Genomic DNA, 26,391 nt, shown 5'->3' with positions numbered 1-26,391 from the left:
CTATTCTTTAACATTTGCTTAATTTTTTGTCCATAGGTATCCCATTTATATTTAAAAACATTGACTGGCTTTTACTGTATTTGTATGTTTATTGTTTTGTTCTGTATGATATGCGCAGGCTCAATGTTTTAAGAGCTTTACCTGTACCAGGTTATTGTAAGAGGTTATGTTCACATGAGTTTTCTGATACCTCTAATTTTCCTTTTATCAGTATAAATGATAGAAAGAAACCTCTCAAAAGTGAATCTTATGAATGCGACTCTAAGCTTAGCCATTCAAAGTAAATATGAACACTTGATAAATGAATTAGAAACATCATCAGATACAACGAGTGTTGGTCTTGTTATCAGGTAAATTGTCTATTTTCTGAGATAATAAATTAGACTTGTAGCCTATTACTTATATATCTGATACTATAATTTTCTTAATTGCATCAAACTATTATACACAAAGATACACTGCTTTACAAAAGGCCTAGCATTCTAATTAATGATGTAATGGAAATTCGATTCTCTAAAATTTCACATGAATCATAATATTAGGCCAAAAGCATACTTTCGCAGTTACTCAATGGTCTCAAACATTGTTACACTTTCAAATATCCCAACAATGGACAGATTACCGCTCTCAACCCACTCAAAAGAATTGGGTAGCCATGTTTGTAATTAGGATAGAGATATTATGTTAAACATAGACTCGCATCATGAGTCATGAGCCAATTATTGCAAATGTACTCATCACAACTCAGCCTTTGCCTTGGTGTAATCAACATTGATCTTCAATAATCTCATCTCTCTTACTTGATACTTGATGTCTGGGTCGTTGACTGGGGATGCCAGATAGACCGCGTCGTAGTCGTGCATCCAGGAAAAAGCGTCTCTTCGTCCAGTTCATTGAGCGGGTACAAGGGCCGCTCAAGAAGTTGGGTTTTAGGGCTTTCTCGAATCTCTCAAGTTCCATTTCCTGAACATCGGTGGGAAGTTTGTTGAAGATCTTCAATGCCGCTTTCTGGAAGCTCTTCTGATTGCTTTTCAATCGAGTTCGTGGAATTTCCAGGTTCCCTGCTGACTGTGTATTTTAGTTTTGGACCTCATTTCTCCTTTTCATTCGTTCATTATTCTTCCTCACATACATCAATCCAACGAAAATATATTGGCTGTAAACAGTCATTATTTGAAGCTTTCTGAACAGCGGCCTGCAATGTTCCAAATAATTGGAGAACGTCATTATTCTCAGAGCTCTTTTTTGAATCAGTAGCACATCCTTGCAATATGGAGTGTGTCCCCACATTAGGAGGCCATATGTGACATGTGTATGAAACAGTGCGTGATCTACTGTAAGCAGATAGTTTGCAGAGACAATGTTCCTCATTTTAAGCAGCAAGTGAGTAACCCTGGTGCTTAATGCAGACATTACTTATGTGATCACTCCAACATAATTTGCTGTCAATCCAGAAACCGAGTAATTTCACTGGGGCATTGTCTGTATGTCTAATATCATTTTTCTTTGTACAGACTAATACCTGGGTTTTGTCTTCATTCAATTTCAGCCTGTGATTGTTGAACCATTGCCTTGCCTCACTTCGATATCTGCTTATATCCTTTGACTGATTGATAGTTTTACCTCTGGACATGATTGTAGTATCGTCTGCAAATAGTACTGTGCCATCTTGTGGTGTAAAGTCGTTCATGAGTATGATAAACAGCAGTGGGCCCAGCACAGAACCCTGTGGCACGCCGTGACAGTTTGCTCTCACTTCTGATGTTGCCTCCTATCCTTAAGGTAGTCACTGAGGGTACTCAGCACTGCACCACCAATTCCAAAGTGCTCCATTTTCTCAATAAAAATTTTGTGTGGGACACAGTCGAACGCCTTGCTCAGGTCAAATAGAGTAAGAGCAAGGCATTCACCTGATTCAAAGACTTCTTGAACTCTTTCTGACACTGATATCAGTGCACTAGTTGTTGATCGGCCGCTTCTGAAGCCATGCTGTGAGCTGGAGAACAGATCATTTGTGTCGAAGTAATCCACAAGCTGCAGCTTCATGATAGTTACGATAACCTTTGGAGGAGGAATTGACACTGGTCTAAAATTTGAGGGTTGATTTGTGTCCCCTTTTTTATAAATTGGAATAGTTTTAGACAATTTCAGTATATCTGGAAATCTCCCCTTTCTTAAGCAGTTGTTTATTGCCTCTGCCATGGGCTCAGCAATATGCTCAATTGTCTTTTTAAGAACTGAACAAGATATTCCATGGACATCTTGAACTCTTGAAGCTATTCACCATTTCTATAATCTGTACATGGCTTATCTCCTTCCATTTGTCTAACCTGGTAGTGGTTGCCCTGTGATTTGGAGTAGGATGATTGATGTTTACAGCCGGTAAACTAGCAACAATGTATTCAACTGTGGTGATGAAAAAATTATTAAAACTTGTCAGGATCCAGTGGTGGTTTAACTCCTGGTCTTTTAGGTCGATGACTGTTTATTGTTTCCCAAGCAGCCTTGCATTGATTTGGGGCTGACTTTATTATTTCCTCAATAGACTTTTTCTTAGCAGAATTTACTGCTTTCCGGTAAGTTTTGTTTAGGTTAGAGTATGCTTTGAAGAAAATGTTTCTCTCCTCAGGTGCATTTCCTGCGTTGTAGTGTGAATGCATTAGAACTACATTACTCTTCATGACCTGTAGACTTTCATTGAACCATGACTTATCTCTGAGAATAGTTTGTTTCGTATATGTCTTTGGAGCTTTGGCTATAGTTTGGGGAAACATATCATTGTTAATGTATGTTAGAATCAATGTGTCTCATTATCAGCTGTCTTATTGCCCATGCACAAGCCTAGAGCTCATGTGAGCATCGTCCCCAGAAAGAGAATAATTCAAATATTATAAAAATCTTGCTTTAACCTGGCTGAATAGATCCAATGACATAAAATTTAGTCGATAAAACGGCTCAATATACTCCTCTTGAGTGGCTGCCATGATACTCTATTTTGTTCATAATTCTCTTCTTGACATGCTTAGAGAATAGATGCACTGTTCATAAGCCATACGAAAGATTAATATTATATTATTATTATTCTATTTGGAGACAAAGATGGTATAAACACATGATAAAAGGACTATTGAAATTTCTAACTAGTCAACAGGAAATAAAAACTTGAAGAAACTAGGTCATCTTAACATTCTTCTTTGTTAATAACTCAGGCCATCACTAGTTTCAGCTAAACTTTCCAAAACTATGGTGAACTTAGAATTATTGCCGTTTTTTTGGCTTACTTAACTTACAACAATGAAAAATAATGGGTAGGAATTTTTCATTTTTCAGAAGTAGAGTCATATTGAACAAACGCATAGGTAATCTCTATGAAATACAATAATAATATGGTTATATTTTCTTATTGAATCAAATTTAAGTTGACACTACAACTCCTGTTTGTAGCCTACGCAATTTCCCACATTGAAATTCAGTAAATTACTCTAATTCACTAGTAAATTAAAATTGTATTGTATTAAAAAAATCAGTAAACCGCTTGTATTCTTATTAAACAGTAAGAAGGCTCATGAATAATTGAAAGAAGTCTTGATCTTGAGCATGGGCATTATACTAATTCAATAACTGATTTACTCAACAATTATTACATTAAGTTATAAACAATAATTATTTTGTAAAACAATAGTATTACATACTTGAAAGTGTAGTAGTGCATCTATGCGTCCGTTCGATAACGATTGTCGGATATTTATGTGGATATTATTTGTAGAGACCGACCATCGTTGAACTAAGATAGTCTATCTCCTCTGTTTATGACCTATGTGACATCATAAATGTTTATCGGCATTTCCTATTCCATTTTCTCCCAACTCATGTATTATCGGTCAGAACAGGCTGTTCAATTTATTAGTTGCATTCTTGGTAGCCATGGCACGGGTAGGCTACAAAAATCATCCCAATGAAGAGGAAGAGCGTATTAAATATTTTTCAGCAATGTTTTGGTCAGTTCAAGACAGTTTTTACATTCATTTTTGTATTTTTCATGAAACTTCTAATATTTTTAAAATGATACTTGTTGATCAGGTTAAAAACTCCACTGACAAAAATGAGTTTTCACTTCATCAAATATGAATTAATAAATATTTATGAATATTACGTTTGGTTTGAAATGGTTATCTTACCATTTCTTAGACCTAGTATGAGAGTTATGGATTTGTGAACAGTGAAGTAAATATTTTATCAATGATATAACACAGTATTTGTGATTGAAAGGCATGTCAAAGGTTTCTGGGTTAATCATCAATTTCAATTATCATTAATAATTCTGCAACCTTCTGAATAATTTTTTATCTTTATAAATTTAACCAGCATTGTTCTCAATTACTGAAGAATGTCTTACAGAAAGTTTTAAGCATAAACTTTTAATTTTAAATTGAAGAACTCCTTATCTATAGGCCTATATTTGAAATCTGTATGTTTGTTTGTTTCCTATAGACTCAAAAACTACTTGACAGAACGGCATGAAACTTTTGGAATATGTTGTGTGAATAATGAAGATGGTTCCTGACCATACATTTTAATAGGGGGGGGGGGGCGCGCGCTAGTAATGAAGTATTTATTAATCCATTTTACAAACCTATGTCTTCGTACTCCGGCCAAGCGGCTACTGAAGAACGGAAAGATGATCATGATTCAAAATCATGTTGTGATAATAATATGATTTAGCATCTAAAGTTACCAGCTGTAATAAACAGGTCACCCTGCATAATACCACAGATTAAATAAGTAATAGATTAAATAAGTAATTTACTTACTTTATGTTAATACGGTAGTTTGGAGTTGAAGTGTAGTTGATTGGTACCAGCTGTAGATAATGGTTCCTCAGAAGACCTATACAAATAATATTATCAGTCCCCTATCATTGAGAAGCTGGAAAATGTTGGGAAAAAAATATTCACCTCATGAAAGAGAGTTGTTCGTATTGCATTCATTAATTACTGAAGAATGACAGAATAATTTACAATTTTTTTGAATATAGCTTAGCTGATATTCATCCTAAAATAGAAGATGGAAAGAATATGGAATTCTGTGTGATTCATCGTATATCGCATATTTCCTGGACCATCTATTGACAATCAACAACACTATGAACACATTAAATCCATCTTTGAAACACTGATTTAACCTATCTATTTTTTTTTACTTCAACACTTTACTGATAGATACTACTACCAATTGACACTCCTATTTACTTTTTACCAATTGATTGAGAAGAATATGTTTTCGGAATAAATGCTGCATGACTAAGCACGTAGGAAGTCCGCATTGAGATGTGAATGAAAATATTGATTGTCATAAATTTCATGATTCACCAAATAAAGTCAAGTATGACATGAGATGCATTGACCTTTTGGCGGTACAAAGTTCGCCGGGCCAACTAGTTTCTCAATAATTAATTTTTCCAATTATGATATACTAATAAAATTGTGGAATTCTTACTTAATCCCTCCCATCAACTCTCAATTCATTCCAACTATTCCTCCATTCATAAAAATACATGTTCTAATTATATTATACGACTAATCAAAAGTTCATTCTTTGTTTCTGGGTTCATTAAGTGGAAATATTGTTGAGTTCATAAAAATATTTCACATTGTCCTAATTTACAGGGCTATCTATGATGGCGACGATCCTCAGAAGTTCATGGAAACACTGGAAACCCGGATAAAAACTCATAACAAAGACATTGAGCGTATGTGTAATTTCCATTACCAGGGGTTCATTGACTCAATAAGGGAATTACTACAAGTGCGAACTCAAGCTAATAAATTGAATGTAAGTTGGTTGTTCTAGTCCCTAATTTCATGTAGACTGTACTCTCATTTTTCCATTATCTGTTTATTCAATTTATCAGCTTCAGTTTATGATAAAAACTCATGACAAAGGCATTGAGCGTATGTGTTATTTCCATTACCAGGGGTTTATTTACTCAATAAGGGTATTACTACAAGTGCGAACCCAAGCTGATAAATTGAATTTAAGTTGGTTGTTCTAGTCCTCAATTTCATGTAGACTGTATTTTCATTACTCCATTATCTTTTTCCATAATAATTCATATATGTAACTTAGCTTGAATAACCTATCCAGTTAGTCAAGAAAGAAGATTTTTTCAAAATGTCATTATTTAAACCTTATTACTTCATTGTAGAAATTATATTGATCAACTAGATCAATATCGGTAACCAGATAAGTTGAGTAGTAACAGATGCTCGACCTATTATTTCAAGGGTTACCGCTTCAAGAGTTTGACTTTCAGTTAGCTACTTTATTATCAAAGTGTGGTTGAAACTCATCTAAAGCCCGTCTATAGTCTGTAGGCCTAATACAATCATACATATACACCTACAATTGTTGATATTTTCATCTTCATCTCCATCTTCCAGTTGTGTGTTACTACATGGATATCCTAAATTATCATTCTTCGTAAATCAACACATACTTGTTGAAAATTCGCCGTTTCATGTAATAAAATTACAATATTGTATCATCTAAATTCAAATTGCATTTAATCTTCTTTTTGATCAATAGTTCTTCATACTTTGTGAAATTCATTAAATTAGCTATATTGTCATTCATTCTGAATTAGTGCATAATATTGTAATTTAAATCAATAATTCAATCTTATGTTGTGATTCCAGAGTGAAGTGGTTGAAATTGATGAATCTCTGCAGGCGTGTGCTGCCCGACTCATGTTGAAAGGCGATGAACTGGTCCAAGCGAGGAAAGTGGAGAACAACATTGCTTCGGCCATTGAAAGTCTGTCACTTTGTCTACCAGTACTGAAAACTTATGCTAAACTCCAAAAACAGATGCATGATAAAAGGTAAGCTATTCTCAAATTCCATCACTTTTCATAGGCTATCTCACCTATTTCTTAAATATCGATAGGGAATTTCATCAATTTTTAATGAGAATAGTTTTCCTTTTACATGGAATGAATCTGAAAATTATCCTTGTTACCATTAGACATATGCAACTAAAGGCCAGTTAGAGGATGGAGAAGATGATTGGATATTGAGAGGCTTGGAGGAATGTTGTGGTGGAAGATAAAGTCCACCTCGGGCTGTAGAACTTGAAAAAATAGGTCAGTTACAAATCTTAATCAAAGACTGATCTCAGGCTACTCATCAGCCCATAATTGATTAATCAGAGTTCAACCCATACAATCTAGAGATTAAGATTCAAGTCTTTGATGATTGGCCTGAAGAATTTTCATATTCGATTTCTTGAAATGCAATATACTTAATTATTTGAATTTTCAGCCCTGCTTGTCAGTTTACATTGACGTGTGGACTACGTGGGGTTAATCCAAGAATCGGGTTTGTTATTGTCTTGCTTGCGTTTAAATATTCCATCTAAGTTTGTTTTTACGTTCGTTGACTTTTGGCTACCTATCGAAGAAACGTAGTCTCCGGAATTAATGAATACATTCTTTTTTCCAGTTACGTAAAAATATTGAGAGTAGAATCTTCATTTGCTTCACTTCAACTCAGAGTTATTATAACCAAACATGAATTAACTAGTTCGTCAAATTAAAGTTGATAAGCAATGTTTATTCACATTGAGTATTTGCTCTCCTAATGACCACAATTTCAAATCATTGATTCTAGAAGTTCCTATATTTGCTTGAAAAATTTAGATTGTTCTATTTATAAAATGATTTATTCGTTGAAAGAAATAAAACCAGAGAGACTAAATAGCTAAGCTATTTCAACAAATCAATTCCACTTCAGGAAGATGTAATGCTCTCTTTTAAAATGTTTCCCGTTTTAAATCCCACGTAATAGACCACCCTTCCATTGTAGACAAGTACATTATGATCAGTAGGTTATCCACCTTATTTATCATAGGTTATTTTACCTTATTTTCGACAATAGAATATTAAAATCGTTTTCTAGAACTCAATTTTGGAGTATCAGCTTATTTTATATTGTCTCAGCTCCTACTTACACAGTCCTTAGATTTGTATCTTCTCCTCTGGTTTTTGTTTATAATAGAGCTTTCAAAAACATATAGCTTGAAACCAATGAACCAGAAAAAGGAGTTTCTTTATAAAACAATAACTTTTCACTAGTGTAGTATAAATATAAAGTAGCGTGTTTTTTACTGATTACTTTAAGTTAATATAGTTTGTACTCGAAGTTTGTTTATAGTACAATATAGAATGAATTGATGATGTCTTCTCATGTGCTGTCAAATTTTGGAAATTTACTCGCTCTCAGATGTGCTATGAAAATTTTAAATGAATTGAAAATTTAATAATTAGAATTAAAGCATTGCAAACTTCTAAAATTCGAAGGAAATAATCTTGAACAAGATCTTTGCTGTCTAATCGTTAACATTGTAAAATTTGATAGTGAATATTTCTTATTCTAGGTATTATCCTGCTCTGAAAACGTTGGAGCAACTTGAACATCTCTACCTACCGCGGGTCGCCAATTACAGATTTTCTGTCCAGATGAAGGAAAATATTCCAAAGTGAGTCGATATTAGAATAAGGAACACAATATTCTGAAGATATAGAATAAAGAAAGTTCTACTCTAAAGATATATAATGGAGAAAGTTCTCGAGAATCATACTTAGTTGTCGTACTAATTTGCAGTTGTACTTTTCAAAGAAATTTCAAGTTTTCCCATTTCTATGGAAGCCTCGAATTTCATGATTCATTACGAACTGTATATTTCATCTAATTTCTCAACAGTATAAAGACAAATCGCAGATTTTTTTCATGTGAACAAAATCGCTGAATGTTTTACCTTGAATACGATTTTTGTTTCCCTCAGATTATTCATTTCCTTCCATAAACATGTTATTGTTTCTGTGGAAAGCATTAAACTTTTTTCGATATCCACTTTTTGATTGCTATTAATGTTGTTGAAATTAGCAGAAATACTTCCACGAAATTTCTACTAGTATGAGTAACTTAACAAACCTTCATTTTGTTTTTTCTTCTTCAAATTATCTGACTGTATTCCTATTATTCTAGGTTACGTGAAAATATCAAAGAAGCATCAATGTCTGATCTCAAAGACTTCTTGGAGAACATACGGAAGTTTTCACCGAAAATTGGGGAGGTCGCTATGAAGCATGTACGTTGTCAGCTCCAATTCAAGCACATCATTTCAGCATATGACACTTAAAACAATCCCAATACCTTGTTTATCGTGGGCAAAACCATAAACTAAAAGACTGTTTAAAATGAGCTATAGTGCTTTTGTATAATCGAATAAACTGTAGAACTTTGAAAACTAAAATGAAACCTATCTTGTTGCAGAATCAATAATAATTCATATTAGAAGATTGATTGATACTCCGGGACGAACTCTTATAAGAGTGAACCTGCTTTACAAATTTTTGAATAACACTTCGTCAAGTGGTTTTTTATTTATCCTCTGTTTCATATTATATGATGAAACATATATTATTATGTACTTATTATATGAATTAAAAAATAAAGTATATAAAAGCTGTGTTTTTCCAAGATAAGTTTCACGTTCTATTACGTACATTATTTCTATTTTTAGTTCATAATCCTGCGTACTCAAATATTGAGAATACTCTATTCTACTATTCAAAATTGTATTGAAAATATTCTGTGATTATTCAGTTTTATGTTTTATTGATCCGCTCATATAGTCTATATTTTCATATAGGCCTACTAATATTAATTTTTTCCAGACTGCCGAACAATTAGGGAATGACCCTGGTATTCTTGTTGGAAAAAGAAAGAAGAAAGCCAAAGCTCCACCTCCTCCAAACCCATTCTCTGGTTGGTATTGTAAATTAAATATAAACGATTATCAACAAATTTGTATTTTCTTTTCAATTTTTATATGCACTAATAAATTTTACTCCCACATCTAAAGAATAATTTAAAAGAAATTGGATTGTTGCACTAAAGGGGAAAATATTCCTATGGAAACTGTAGTCCAATGTTATTTATATTTGCACTGCACTTCATTTCACTTATTTTAATTTACTCACAATTAATATCACACTCTTGATAGAAACTTTTAATATATTAGTCCAATAACATCGAAATTCAATTTGCAGGTGAAATAATTCGCCCTGAACCAGATATTGACGCCGAAGAGGATCTGAGTGCCCAGGATATGATCGACTTTTCGCCCGTCTACCGCTGCCTGCACATCTACACAGTGCTGGGTTCGCGTGATGTCTTCGAAACCTACTACCGCAAACAGAGGAAGAAGCAGGCTCGTCTTGTATTGCAACCTCCTACCAATATGGTCAGATCAAACTGCTTCATCTCAAATCAAATAAAAGCTTTTATCTACACATTACCTACAGAAAGTTGAATGTATCAAATAGTGTATTGTCAAAATATGAAATAAATCAAAACATAAAACAAGTATGCTATAGAGTAGGTCATTTCATCAAGTATAACAGTATATTTGGTAAGTTTTCATGTATTATTATTTAGTTGTGAGTAAAATAATAGAGCCGCTTTCATAAATAGTGTTTGATTCATAAAGGCAACCCTAAAAATCAAATTTTTTTACATTAAAATGAGAAAAACATGATTTCGGTATAGAGTTTTGAGAGAAAATGAATGTCGAAAGCTTTACATTGATTATCTCAACCCGTATCAGTTTGTTGATGTAAAAGTTGTAAATTATGTTGTACTGTAGTATATTTTTCAATTCAATTCGATTTCAATTTTATTAAAAACACACAAAACAAAATTACAAAGAATTACGAAACAAATAAAACACAATAAAATGTTACAAATATAAAAAATATAAACAAATATAAAACATGTTACAAATATAAAATAATTAAAATTGGGCTTGACAGACGTAACGCCTATCAAGTTTCATCAACTTGAGAGAGGCTTTCTCTCAAAAAGCCTTAACCTATGTGAGACAACACTCACATTCCCCCTGCCTCTAGTATTGTATTGGTGATCCTGTGAGTTTATTGAAAACGTTTCTTCATTGGCATATGTTCACAAGAGTAGTTGATGAATATTAATAGATGCAAGACACAGTCAGAATACCCTGAGTCACGAATGCTCCTCTACAAGATTCACCAAATTCAAGTCCAGAAAGGCATATAACAGTTTTTTCATATGTGGAAAATCTTTTTTTAATTTGTTTTACTGGCGCTACCTAAGAGATCAATTTCATAAACCAAATGCGAATATATTAGCACGTATGAGTCTCGAGATTTCTGCTCTAACTACTGTTAGCAAGGCCATTTCTTTTAGATAAATTTGTTGAAAGTGGACTCGCTTACAATTTGTTCTCTCTTTTTTTCTACCTTCTTCTCTAATTCCTTCCTTTTCCGCTCCTCTTCACCCTTCTTTCCTCACTCTTATACCCTCTACCTGCCTCTTACATGCAAAACCATAGTCGGCTAGGTATTTTTCCTCCTTTCTTTCTTTTCAGCACACCCCACCATGAAGCCTGTTTTTACTTTCCTTGCCCTATTACCATAGGTAAGGAAAGTATTGCTTTCCAAAAAAAATTAAGGTACCCTAATTTCAAGTTTTCTATACGTTTCAAGGTCCCCTGAGTCCAAAAACATGTTTTTTGGGTGTTGGTATGTGTGTGTGTGTGTGTCTGTGAACACGATAACTCCATTCCTAACTAACCGATTTACTTGAAGTTTTAAATTTAAGGTCGTTATACCATGAGGATCCGACAATAATAAATTAAATAAAATTCAATTCAAGATGGCGGAAAAAATGGCGGATGATTTTCACGGTTTTCTCGAAAACGGCTCTAACGATTTTCTTCAAATTTATACCATGGATAGCTATTTATAAGCCCTATTAACTGACATAAGTCTGATTTCTGGGAAAATTGCAGGAGCTCCGTAATATTCTTGATAAAAATCGCGGATAATCACTAAAAAGCCATAACATATCATTATTATGTATCATAAAACACTTTATGTAATAAATACCAATTGTTTTTTATTTGCAGCACGAATCGATAGAAGGCTATAGCAGCTATATTCATAGCGTAGTGGGATTCTTTGTGGTTGAGGATCATATTCTGAACACTGGCAACGGCCTCATAAACAGAACCTACCTCAACGAAGTGTGGACTATGGCTTTGTCTCAAATTGTCAATGCCCTGCGAACGCATTCGGTGCGTACCTATTACTATCATTTTGTTATTCAATTAATATAGTGAGACTGACATTCAGTATTTATATACATTAGTTTATATACTTATTCCTTCTACATTTTCTAATGTGATGAAATTCAACTTTGTAGAACTTCAAACAAATGTTTGAAAAAATATATAGCCTTACTATAGTATGTATAATATATTTTTTGGGTCCTCTACATTAATGCATTGAATGACTTTGTGATGTGCTCATCAAATCAGTATGGGAATGAGGATACTAGATGAACGTATTTGGATGTAGTTTTAAGCTGAACTGCTTTTTTATTAAACGTTTTATCGATCAAACACTATTTCTTAAAAACTTTACGAAGATAAGCTGTTTCATCAAACTCTGTATATTGATTCGATCTTTTTCTGCATTTGAATAAATAACGTTATCTTCTACTATTCAATTTTGAAGTTACATTGAGCTTCTCATAAACTGCAAATAATAGAATGCTTTGCATTTGTTTCTCGAATTTTTTGTATATGATGTATTTTATGTTTGAACTTCATTCATTTTATGAATGTTTGATGAAGCCTATCTATGAGGTGAAACACTAGGCAATAGGCAATCAATATCTACTGTCTCAAGAAAGTAAAGTTGTCTTTATCTTTCTACGTTCCAGGCCTATTGTACAGATGCAACCCTGATGTTGAAAATCAAAAATTTGATTATGCTTTTCAATACAACTCTACGGGTAAGTAGGCTTTTCATTGCTTATCAACTGTTACTAATTGAATGTTTCTGCTTAACCATGTCTCAAGATTAGTCATGCAGCATAAACAGAAGATAGGAAGTATCATATTGTGATGATACTGGAATGAATTACAATATTTGAACAGTCAGCAAGAATAAAAACATTAGATCATAGGAAATTTCAATTTCTGAACTCTGAGGAAATAGGTTTTAGATTATATTCTTAGTTTTAGGTTAGAGAATTATAATTCTGTTCAGATTATATTGAGCTATTATTTTGTTTCTAGTATAGGGTCACTTTTTGTAGCCGATAATGTTATCTTGTGAATAAAGGAAGACACAAATCTTCAATATATTATAATGAATAATCTTTTACGATGTATTAAAATTACTTATCAATTGGATGAATTTAAAAAAATATTTGCTGTGAACATTTTGTTTTGCTATTTTATTAGTCATTGATTTGCTCTTGAATAGTTCATACGACTATCAATTGTTCATTTTTTCACTTTGATGGAAAGGAGAGTATTTCCACTAATTTCTCTTCTACAAATTTCTAGTCCTCAATATTTCATCCTATAAGAGTTCACAATCAACCTCTGGAAGGTATCAGAAGAATTGTATTTTTGGTTTCAGAACTATGGTTACTCGGTCAATCAATTATTCGAGCTTCTGCATGGAATACGAGATCATTATAATGAGGTTCTGATGCAACGTTGGGTGCAAGTATTTAGGGAAATCTTAGATGGAGAAAGTTTCCTTCCAATTGAGGTGAGTGGCTTATTTCATGTCAATTCCAACACAACACCAGCATGCGAAACATCTTGATTCATTTTACGTTTCTTCAAATAACTTTATGATTTGTGCGTAATGAGTGAGCAAACTGGAGTGCGGCGCTCGAGACCATTAGGTTACGCCCGCTCGCCAATTTATATAATTCATCCAATCATACAAAATATCGTTACTGATTGTATCATAACTTAATTCAAAATATTTCTTAGTACCTTATTTGCTCATCTTGTATCATACCTCAATTGAAAATATTTCTTAGTACCTTCTATTTGTTCATCTTTTGAAGAAAATAACATGTTCTTGCTATCCATCCACTAGCAGCGAGTTATAATTCACCAGTAATTAATTATGCTGTACTAGATTATCGTTCTTTTCCTGTTCGGTAACATTAGTATTCAACACAATAAGTATTCAGCCCATAAACTACATTAAAAAGAGATTCTAATGATTACGCTTCGAATCAAAACCGATTGATCAGCTAGTCACATTCTACCAATTTTTAAATATTCACTACAAAAGTCATGCTATTGGAAAAACCAATGGTTCTGATTGTCAACTTATCAACTCATTGCAAACAAGAAATTCTCATAAAAGCAATTCCCTACTTCTTCAACTACAGTATTTCAATAACTTTCACAATTATTGTATTGCTGTCTGTTTGGGATTTCAGGTTGAAAATCAGGAAGAATACGATGCAATTGTAGATTCATTTCCATTCCAAGATGAAGCACTTGAAGCGGCACCTTTTCCAAAAAAGTTTCCATTCTCTCATCTTGTACCAAAAGTGTATTACCAAGTGAAGGAATTTATCTATGCTTGTCTGAAATTCTCTGAGGATCTCAACTTGAGGTTTGTGTAGCTCTTTACCATTCAAACTATTAGGTGTGTTTGATTCTGAATTATCACATTTAAGTTTGGACTACAATTCATTCAACTCAACTTAATCTCAAGTTTCCCAACTATTATCTATTTATTTCATTATCTTTTTCAAGTTTATTATAATATTTTTCAAGTTCATATGTAGTAGAATTCTGAACCAATATAATAGTCCAGTCACTATAATATACATTGGTGCTTGCAATATAATTATATTGTAGTTCTGATTTTTTAATATATTATTTGGATACATGCGAGAAGTTCAGAACCCATTTTTTATGCAAAATTTTCTTGTGCTAGATACAGAGTAGCCAAAAACCTCTTATTTTCGTTTAATTTTCCATTTTCAGCTATTTCCGCCAAAACCAGTAATAGGACAGAAAAATTTTCTCTCGCCTTTTTTTTAGATTATAAAATTCTGCATAAAATGAGATCATTCGGAACTGTCTATCTCCAATGAATACTCATAAGATAATTTTTCAAAAATGGGTGAGATTTTAGGAAAAACTTTTATGAATTTAGTTTTTGATCAACAATATCTTCCGATTGTTACCATTTAGAAGTATAAATCAAAATCCATCTAGGTGTAATTTTGTGCTCTACAATCTAATACCAGGCAGAGCGCTCTATGCCATATAGAGTTCCAAGTACATATGTCAACAATGCTCCTTGTATTGTGAAAAACACCCAATTTTTAGCTTCAACCATCATTACCAACTAAATTGTCCTCACAGTGATATTTCGCACAATAAAATATCACATCTTTCATCCTAACAGATTAACTATTATTTAGACTTCCATAAAATTTCTCACTTGTGAACCAAATTACAAACGTATAAACGGTTTGTAAGAATATGTTGCATATTATCTGTTGTGAATACAAATATGTTGTCATCTTCTCATTCTTGCTTGATTATTTGTTCCATCGTTATCATCTCTCCATAACCATTTCAAGTTTATTCTCACCTCAATTTTCAACTATTATCTAAACTTCAATTAAACATTTCCTTCCAAGAATTTTCTCAAGTATTTTTTCCAAAAATTGTTGCGGTATTTTATTTTTGTTTTGAATATGAAATGTATTTGAATCTCATTGTTTTGTTAAGGAAGCACTTTTGGGGTTTTACCTGATGTTTCAATTGTAAAATAGTGAATGAATAACTATATTATTTTCTCATAAATTTAATCACACACATTCATCGTATTCACACGTATTTGTTCTCATATCCAATACTATTAGACATATTTATATTGCACATTGACTTGTGTGCAGCCAGGGCGAAGTGGACGACATGATCCGTAAGTCGACCAACTTGCTGCTGACGCGCACATTCAGCGGGTGCCTGTCGGCGCTGTTCGCTCGCAGCCTGGCTCTGCTGCAGGTCATCCAGATCATCATCGACACCGGCTTCCTCGAGGAGGCCACCGTCTACCTCGAGCAGTTCGTCTCCAACATTACCGGATCACCACAGGTCACCCCCATATTTTGCAAATAGGCTTATGCCTAAAACTGTTCCTATTCAAATTCACAATATTTACAATTATAAGCCATAATATAACAAAATCACTCAACTCAACGAGATGAAAAAATAATCTAATAATTAACAATAGGAGTGCAAGTAGGAATGAATATCACGTGATTTATCAATTCATGGAAATGTGGAGGAAAGTAAAAGAAAGATAAAAAATTAGCAATCAATCACTCAATATCAATATCAATCAATAAAAACAGCATATGCTCATAGCATGAGCATGGAGCAGAAAGTTTTGCTCATGAGCATTAGGTAGAAGCATAAGCATTTGCTCATTTTTGTATGAATAAGCTTTACCTTATACTCTTACCTTATTCTCCTGAACTCTGGAGCAGATGCTCACGTATTTTAAAGATTTTTCATCAGCTGATTCGCCTTTGTGGCCTTACTTTGTTTTTATAGTGAAAGGTTAGAATGTGCTACTCACGTAAGCGCTAAATATGCAAGAATAGACACCGCTTGTGTTTGGTCGTCTGCTATGTTATCTATCTATGAATTGAGTTTTAGGTTAGTTGAGTTCTGAATTTTGAAATAATGCGTGAAAAAATGTCATCTCTATAATAATCTTAAGCATAATCTTATAATCTCAATAGCCTTCTTATAATCGTCTACACTCTCATCTTCTTAAATGCCTATTTCCTATTCTGTGATGGCTATCTTTATATCGGATAGGTATCTTTTGTATTTATTCTTTTGTAGGAATAATGATGATATATATCATGGTTAAATCTGAAAAGTGTTTTATAGTTCTCAACTATTGGTTGTGATCGTATCTGGTATAGTTTTCTCTTACTCACACAAATTAGTTGAGCCATTTTACTGTGAGCAAAAGGTAAAAAGCTGCTCCAGACTAGACTCACCTTTTTTGAAGCATTTGCTTCAAAAGTTGAGCAAATGCTCTATTTTATTCATACAATTTTGATCATAAGCTTTTACTTTTGAGCAAATGTTCAAACTATTTTTTTTGATGAGCATGAGCAAAAGGTGCTCACGTTTATTCATAGAAAATTAAGCATATGCTCAATATTTTAGAAGTATAAGCAAATGCACAACTCTATTCATATATTTATGGCCCAATCACTCACCTTGCACACTTTCCAATGTCAGCTTATTTTCCTAATCCATATTGATTACCATCATCTTCACAACATTAGATATCGTATATAATTCATTAATTTATTATTGTTAAGAATTATTCAATTCAATAAATAACTATTTATACTTTGATTAAAAACACTTTCGAAGTGGAAACACTGACTTTTTAGCATTGACGACGTTTTGACCTGTTGTTGATCATCTTTAGAGTCTAAAGTCTGAAGTGGAAACTTCACCATAATTATTCAGACTCTGAAGATAACCAACGACAGTCGAAACGTCGCACTGCTAAAAGGTAAGTGTTTACAATTCAAAAGTGTTTTTAATCCAAAGTTTAAATTGATAGTAGAAAATATTGAATTTACAACATAGAAATATTTCAATTAAAGTGATGCTATTTCTATTCTGTTGAAGAAACTTTCTATAAAAAAGGCTGTTTCCTTACTTTCTTACTTTTCTTGTAGCATATTTTAATAGTTGTTCCATGTGCATATGTATAATATAGGGTATTATTGAAGGCTACCCTTGTGTGGCAAAAATATATAATTATTCATTAATAATTATCCCAATTTCGCTTCATAATAAGGACAATGATGTCTCTTGCTCTCTAAATAATCTATATATATAAAAGCGAAATGGCACTCACTGACTGACTGACTGACTGACTCACTCACTCACTCACTCACTCGCAGAACTAAAAATCTACCAGACCAAAAACGTTCAAATTTGGTACGTATGTTCAGTTGGCCCTTTAGAGGCGCACTAAGAAATCTTTTGGCAATATTTTAACCCTAAGGGTTGTTTTTAAGGGTTTAAAGTTCGTCTTTTAGCATGTATATTCTTCTTCTCCCAATCTCTTAATTATAATTGAAATGTCCATATCATATGTTACTATAGAACTACAATCTAGATAGAGTACCTCTTCGAAACAGTTTTTAACTGACAACTAAATTAATAATTTTGTCAGGTTGGCATTAAGTTGAGTTGACTTTGTTAGGTTGGTACCAAGTTGAAGATTGAAATGCATTTATCGCGGAAAAATTGATTGGGCACTACTACTTCAATCAGAGCTATTCCTGGGAATATTATATTACTAGCCGTCAGGCTCGCTTCGCTCGCCATATCCGTTTAGCCAGACGTTTAGTCTAGACCCCCGACTGGATTGTCCTAACATATGATAAAAATGCTCAAATGAAAAATGCAGGCGAGCGAAGCGAGCCTGCTGATCTCATTCTTGGACGATCCAGTCGGGGGTCCAGGGGGCGGAGCCCCCTGGCTAGACGGATATGGCGAGCGAAGCGAGCCTGACGGCTAGTTCTTTAATAAAGATTATCCTAATTTAGCTTGATAATAAGGCCAATAATGTATGACTTGTTTGCTGCTTGATAAAATGAATGTTGAATGTTGGACCAGGAAGGGCAGTTGGGCGCCCGCGGCCAAGGTCACCTGTTCAGAGTGGCGCGTGACGACGCCGAGCGTCAGATCTGCGACAAACTGAAGAGCAAGGTGGATGAGTTCCTGGAGCTGGAGAGCTACGATTGGCTGCTGATCGAGCCACGAGGCCACGCCTCCGCCTTCATCACCGATCTCATCGCATTCCTGCAGAGCACCTTCTCATCTTTCACCAACCTGCCGGTCAGTCATCACTGCTTCTACCAGGGGCGGCTCCTCTTAAGGTTGCACGACCCGCTACAAATCAGGCAATAGAAAGATACTTTTGAAACGTCTTAATAGCACCTCGATTTGATGGACATATAATTAGAAATTATTTTCTCAATTCCGACTAAATTCATACAGCAGAAAGCCAGAACAGATAGTCCAATATTTTGAATTTGCGCGGTCCGAAGAAGGAACGCATAGCATTTGCAACCCCCTATGACGCGTCGCTTATATGAGAGAATAACATTGGAAGCTATAAAGTGCTGGCAAACCAGTTGGTTGCTATAATAACGGAAGGTATTTTGAGAAACGCATGGTTGCAGCGTTCCTACAACCCAGTCATAAACTGGAAAGAAACTAACAATACGATACCAACAATATCGACCTATGAAGACTGCCTTCGTATCGATAGTCGATATTATCACACTACAGACGACGAGAGGACAGACCACGTTGGAAAGTTTTGTTATGATTTGAGGATATGTAAGTAATGAATGAAAGCTATCCTATTTATTCTATTGACAATTTATTGGATGATTTATATAGTTTAATGGCAATCGAGAATGAAATTGAACTTAGGAAGTTTGAAAAACCTCCAAATCTTGAAAATTCCACAAAAGCTGTAAAATTGGGTTTGCGTGAGTGCGTGATCAAAAGTGGCAGTTGAAAAAAAATATATTTGTGCTATCTATTGTCTTTCCAGGCTAATAATAAAGACTGATAGATGTTTTCCATCAGTTTTCTAAACATTTTTGGGTTTTCTATTTCTATTGTATTGTTCGAATCTTGTAACTTATTCATTTCCTTGTTATCTCTTACAGTGACTTGGAATTATGTTGAGAAAAAATTGATATAGCTTGATTCAAGTACCTAAATGTAATTGAAAAAATAATCATCCCAATTATTGCTTTCTTATTTACTATGAAAGTTAGGATTGATATATGCAACCTCCAAACTACATTTACACCAGCCGCCACTGGCTTCTACAACTTCTATTATTGCAACAGCAAATTAGTAGGCTACATCAGTGGTATTAGAAGCGTCAATTAAACATATTTCAACTAACATAATACAATGATTATAAATATTGATAGATGGAATAACTCAATAATATTTATTTCTAGTCCAATTTCAAATGATCGTTTCAATAATTACCTATTATTTTTATTTGTATAAATTCGCTAGGAAGTCTACTAGTTGAATTGGGTTTTATTATGTAATAAGTTTTAAAGAATAATACCTTCTACTATTGTTGTTGATTTTTATTTGATTTTCTGTGAAAGAATAGCATTTTATATTCTGTTCTAAAATAGAACAATAATGAAAATAACAATAATTGACATTCATAATTAATTAATATCAGTGAGAAACATTCAACGATTAAAACAACGCTTTTTCTCTCTTGTAGAACTTCCACTGCAACAACTTTCAGAGAATATTATTGTTCAATTTTATAAATTCAACTTTTCGTTAACATTGTTTTGAAATTGGTAATAGAGACCAACTGCTCTGAATTGCAATTAAGGAAGAAAAGGTAGGTCTCTCCTTCTCCCGAAAAAATAACTTTATAAAATTATAGACATATATAATGAAAACAGTTTTGAGCTTGATCAAACAAAAAGCACTCCTTTTCTTGTTTTGTAGGCTAAGTATGATTTGAGCCGGAAATTGAAATTTGCAAATAAAATCAAATTCCAATTGAGTTGAAATCCTGTTGCTTGGCAGTTTACAAACTATCTAGGACGTCTATTTGAATTCACTACAGACAATTATTGAATTGATAATGAATAAACAATAATTAATTGTATGAATAGCGCTATTAAATACTTAGGAGACATCTTTATTTGCAGTAGAGAAAATAGCTGAAGGAAAACGTATTAACTACCCAATGTGGACAACTATCATTAATAAATTTGCTTCTTTATTATAAATATATTTGTAGATCATGAATCGGTCAAAGTCTCCTCCAATTACTGGCCACGTGGTCCAAGACCATAATAGGCCTACGTGTGATAGATTTTCTATGTTCAAATTTGTATTCACTCACCAGAGGCTTGATGTTTGAGTGAAGATTTTTTCTGTTTGTTCTTGATAGGCTGAAGTGGCCCAGGAAGCATGCAAATCGGCATGTGAACATATTGCCAAGTCAGTTCTTGCCTTCATGCTAAGCGACGATGTAAAACAAATATCTATGGGAGCATTGCAACAGATCAACTTGGATACCATACAATGCGAACGTAAGTTTTTCTCTGTAGTTTTTACATGCTATAATAATTCTACATCTATGGCACCAGAGTGAAGGATTTCTAAATTGCCTATTTGTACAGCTTTTCTATTTTAACATGTTACATTCTGTAATAGTAATTTAAACTAAATCTTTATGAAGTACGTCACTATTCACTTTGGTTAAGCATTTTACTTCTACATGGAAAACTATGGACTATAATGTTTTGTTGAAACTCAAAGTATATATCTATTTTTTTATTCTGGTTTGAATTCTTATTAAACTTCAGATAGTGAAGATGACACCATAAGTGTTGAAACATGTAGGCTATGTAATTTATCAATAAATTCGTAATATTTCTAGACAACATTCCAGTGTTTCATTATTTTATTAAACTCATGAACAAGTCTTTTGTCGATTTCTTATAGATTATGTTCGAATTTTGACCATTTAAATCATCGAAGCTTGTACAGTTTATATTGTAACCACTCTTTCGCCTTCCCCGTTTTGCACAATATTCAGTTTGGTTAGCTATTTGGTTATGAATTTTATTTGAAGCAGCAGTCTTCTGTTCCGAAACCTAATCATTCAATAGAATTGAAACATCAATTATTTATTGTTCATAGTTCGTATTATATAAGTACACCAGGCTAGAATACCAGTGAATCACCAGGTATGAGGAGATCGCTGCCTCACTCTTCACTTTTGGTGCCCGAGCAAATCTTACTTACTTTAGTTGGCTCAACAGTCCTGGGTGGACCTTGGCCTCTCAACACAATGCCTCCAATCGTCTCTTCTCTGGGATCTTTGCCGCCAGTTGTTGGATACGCCCAGCACACGTAGATCACCTATCACATTATTTATCCATCTCGGTCTCGGTCTTCCTCTCTTTCTCGTCCCCATCATTCGTCCATCCAGCAGTCTAAGTTGTGTCCTTTCCATATTCATTCTCACCACATGTCCAAGGCATTCCATCCTTCTTGCCTTAATAAATCTTACAATATTTCCTTCCCCTATAAACTCATCGATTTCGCTGTTATGTCTGGTTCTCCAAACCCCTCCATCACATAGTGGTCCCCAGATCCTTGATACATCTTTCTCTCGAATGACTCCAGTGCTGTTTCATCCCTGCTCAGCAGTGTCCATGTTGTGACATATGGAGCAGACCATATGTCACAACCGGTCGGACATTGTACATTCCATTGTACAACCGGTCTTGTACATTTTCACTTTAGTTGCTCTTGATACTATTCTACTCTTAAAAATCCTTTGATTTGCAAAATACGCTCGATTGCCCATCATAATTCTGCTATAAATTTCTTGGCTAGTCTTATTGTCGGCTGTCAGTGTAATTCCAAGATACTTAAACTCGCTGACACCTTCAATGCTGCAATCATCTGATAGTATCAAGTTGTCTACGAGCCTTCTTCTTTCATTTGCAGACATTCTCATATACCAGACCAAGCTCTCTTGCTTCCTCTTTCATTGTGCTGAAAATCTCTTTCAACTTATCGCGATTCCTTGCTATCAGCACCACATCATCCGCAAAGGCCAGTATTTGACTTGTTCTGTTAAGTATTGTGTTACTTGTACCTATCATCTGAAGTATTGTTTCAAGCATAAAATTGAAGAGGGTTGCTGACAGTGCGTCACCTTGTCTTACACCGGTTGTAACATTGAATGAGCGACTCAGTTTGTTTCCTATTTTAACTTGCGTTGTTGTACCATACATTGTCATCTTTATGAGACTGGTCAACTTTCTTGGGATTCCCATCTCATTTAGCACATTCATCATTCTGTCTCTTTTGATGCTATCAAATGCTTGGCGGAAGTCCACAAAGAGCATATGCAAATCTGTATTGTATTCATAACATTTCCCCATGATTTGCCTCATTACGAATATTTGGTCTACAGTGCTTCTTCCTTGCCTGAAGCCACACTGATGATCTCCTATCAATTTGTCTGCATAGACCCCTAATCGTTTTAACAGCAAATCGCGGGGCATTAATTGGCATTCCGCTTATTACAGTAGGAACTAAATTAATATCGGATACCAGAATACGAGATTTTGCTGGCTGGAAACCATGTTTTGGTGTTCGGCTTTTGTCTCACACGGGTCGCCTGCTCGACTACCACTAGCAAACCAAGATTGTGGGAATTTCGGAGTGTTTATATTTTCTGATTCCCAAATGTAATAGGTGCCTAAACAGTCAAGCATAATAATTTTCTAGTAGCAAAATATGTAATGAGTGAAATTGTTGTTTGTGTTGAACAGAATTCGCCGCTTCAGAGCCAGTTGGGGGATTGGAAGAAGGTGCACTTCTCCATTACTTTGTAGCTCTTCGCCAGCTGTTGGACCTGTTGATGGCTTGGGACTGGCCTACCTACTTCCACGACTATGGTCACGACAATTCCAAATACCAACAGGTCAACCCGAATACGGCCATCATACTTCTTGAAAAGTAAGTTATTCCTTAAAACGTTTATCATTATCAAAAATGAAATTAGGGGCTTCAAAAATACATTATAAACAGATAAGGTATGTTATTTGTAATGTAGCCGATTATTTGACATGCATTTTCACAGTCTAAGTGTAGGCTACGCATTGTATTAAAAGTGTCGACGACGGTGAAAATTCATGTCAAGTAAAATTGGACTGAAAAATGTATGCCTCTTGGCAGTCGGTTACGAGGACGGGACCTGGAACTACTATCTACAGCAGATTATCGGGCCCGGCTCCACCCCTCTGTTTCGAGACCCCATTCTCCAGGTTCAGTGAGTAGTAGTTCTGTGAACAGTAGACCTCACGCAGTATTCTCAACCACAAGTGCCTGATTGAAACTATAAACCTTAAGGAAATACAGCAATAGACTGGCTTCTCAGCTGATTTATGATGGATAATTCTATAGTCTGATTTTTACTCTAATATTGGCGTATGAAGGAGGCTCCTTTTTCCTTTTATATTATCCTTGAAATGAAAAATTTCAAAAAAAACCTTGTATATACGTCGACGCGCAATTAAAAAAGGAACATACTTGTCAAATTTCATAAATATCTATTTCCGCGTTTCGCCGTAAATGCGCAACATATAAACATTCAAACATTGAGAGAAATGCCAAACCGTCGACTTGAATCTTAGACCTCACTTCGCTCGGTCAACTAATATTATTATTGTTATTATATATTATTCATCGATTTTTATTGAAGGCAAATCCTGTAATTATTCTATTGTTTGTTTTAAAAATTTTCTTAATATTTTATTCAAGTTTCCAGTTTCATTTTGAGTTTCAATTTAATTAAATCGATTATTTGGTTCTCCAAAATATTATCTATTTTAAATTATAGTTCATTCTCATGAGTTATAAAATTAGATCAATTTAACCTCTCGCAAGCCAAGTGATTCCCCCATTATAATAAATTAAATTAGTAATATTAAATTTGGTTTGTGATTCGTTACTATGCAGTTCTGTATATTTTAAACTTGTTTATTTGTTTTTTATATTTTCTTGTATTAAGCTTATTGAGAATAAAAGTTCATTCATTCATTCATTATAAATAATTGTTACCATAATATCTAGCTAATTTTATTAAGTCAACTTTGAATTAGTTGATCATTCTCACAACCCTATAATACCAGTTCAATACCTACAATACATAAGATACCCCCAATCATTACCGTACCAATAATAATTAACCCTATTCTATTTCACATTTTCAATAACATAACAACTTTGTCCTATAGTGATGATGACATGAGTTATTCCTGAGGAGAAATTAATATTGAAACAAATACAAACAGTATTGAATTTTCATGATGAATATAATATATAAATGTTGGTGAAAAGTGTTTTTCGAATTGAGAAAAACTCACTTGAATGTTGTGTGTAAAACATTACAATTGTGAGTAACTTATTCATTGTATTATTCTAGTACAAGAACCATTTGTATCTAGAAATAAATTCTTTCAGTTGAGAATTTACTCATTTCAATTAAACTATCCTGCTTTATCTCTAAAGTGCACTCTGTAAATAAGTTTCTTCAATATATTCTTCATTATTCCAACTAAATTAACCTCAAAGATCATAAATGTCAATTTCTTTTTTCAATTAGGCATAACTATCCTATTTTTCAGGATCAGAGAAGCAGACAAGAAGACAGTATTTTCAGTTTTGAAGAAGAGTGAAAGAGATAAGAAGAAACTTCTTGAAACTGTGCTGAAACAACTGCGACAATTGGCACAGACTGCTCAGCAACAATAACTATCTGCTAGTTAACTACCTACTACTAACCAGTTAACTACTTAGTTAAAAATGAAAAACATATTCAAATTATTTCGTTAAAACGTAAGGAATTGTAGTATTCAACACCAAAAATATAAGGGAATGAGCCCTTATAAATATTGAAACCAATGATTATTAATCATAATTAATAATTGATCATTGTGTACAATATAGTAACAAATTACTTGACTTACGACCATTCAATTTGAAAATCTTCTTTCAATGGGTCTAAAAATGTTTTGGTCAAGTTGATGCTGAATTTCAAATAACAGATTATCATTAAGTTTTTCAAGCTTTATTATTAATCCAGAGTAGAGGTAATCAATCTTACAATAATAGATTTGTGTTGGATGAAATCATTGTTACTAAAGGAGCTTAGTAGAAACTACTATCTATCATAGCTCTGGCGTCTGAGGAATTGCATTAATTTCTTATCGACAGAAAAAAATATTATGTTTATACATTATTGTATATTTGAACCACAATATTGATTATTAGTATGATATTTTTAAAGCTTTATGTAGCCTATTATTATTATTATAACTTCTAATAATACACAATATTATGTTGAGGATTCAACAGAGTCTAAATATTTTTATTAAGTTTTCCAATCTATTTATTTGTTACTATTATTAAAAAGTATTATTAAAGTTCTACTCATCATCTCGTGTTTCAATTTTATTTTTTCATCTAGTGCAAATACATAATTATATTAATTAATTTGAAAATATACGAGGGTAGGCTGATAACTAATGCACACATGCTTGTAGAGCACAAACTAAATAAACTTCAGAAGCGCACCTGGTGGCATGTGGAAGTACTATTTCTCCTCTACACGGCTACACAGTTTGAAGGCGTTGTGTTCATCCAGTTTGGTTTGGTTAGTGAAAGTATGGCGTCGTGTTCTGGTGTTATGTCAACGAGAATTAAACAACGCGCTGTTATCGAATTTTTAACTGCTGAGAAAGTGAATCCTAGTGAGATTCATCGTCGTTTAAAGGCTGTTTATTGTGACGATACTGTTGATAGGTCTACCGT

The 26,391-nt window shown here is 33.7% G+C and overlaps 1 protein-coding gene across 2 annotated transcripts; it reads left to right on the top strand.

Moving 5' to 3' along the window:
• The first annotated feature begins 121 nt into the window (after positions 1-121).
• On the top strand, positions 122-26,016 carry LOC111062529 (exocyst complex component 6). Of its 2 annotated transcripts, none has more exons than XM_039427995.1 (16): positions 122-350; positions 5,667-5,832; positions 6,696-6,880; positions 8,434-8,535; positions 9,045-9,147; positions 9,737-9,827; positions 10,112-10,305; positions 12,007-12,174; positions 12,825-12,896; positions 13,532-13,666; positions 14,358-14,536; positions 15,837-16,035; positions 18,604-18,825; positions 20,945-21,086; positions 23,349-23,535; positions 25,206-26,016. In XM_039427995.1, the coding sequence occupies exons 1-16, from the start codon at positions 217-219 to the stop codon at positions 25,330-25,332; spliced, it is 2,406 nt and encodes an 801-aa protein (XP_039283929.1). In that variant the 5' UTR covers positions 122-216; the 3' UTR covers positions 25,333-26,016. The 2 variants fall into 2 exon arrangements, with proteins under 2 accessions (XP_039283929.1, XP_039283930.1); XM_039427996.1 differs by lacking the exon at positions 122-350 and adding an exon at positions 3,849-3,998.
• The last annotated feature ends 375 nt before the right edge of the window (positions 26,017-26,391 follow it).

The sequence above is a fragment of the Nilaparvata lugens genome, chromosome 5 (genome assembly GCF_014356525.2).
Source record: "Nilaparvata lugens isolate BPH chromosome 5, ASM1435652v1, whole genome shotgun sequence".
In the NCBI taxonomy this organism is placed as follows: domain Eukaryota; kingdom Metazoa; phylum Arthropoda; class Insecta; order Hemiptera; family Delphacidae; genus Nilaparvata; species Nilaparvata lugens.
The sequence above is the reverse complement of the archived record's forward strand: the minus strand, read 5'-3'. Positions and strand labels throughout refer to the sequence as shown.

Bases quoted from the DNA above. Each gene is read 5' to 3' on its own strand.
- LOC111062529 (XM_039427995.1), top strand. From the start codon at position 217: ATGATAGAAAGAAACCTCTCAAAAGTGAATCTTATGAATGCGACTCTA. The intron at 12,897-13,531 runs GTAAGTAGGCTT...TTTTGGTTTCAG, and splicing joins TTTTCAATACAACTCTACGG to AACTATGGTTACTCGGTCAA. The intron at 16,036-18,603 runs GTCACCCCCATA...ATGTTGGACCAG, and splicing joins ACATTACCGGATCACCACAG to GAAGGGCAGTTGGGCGCCCG.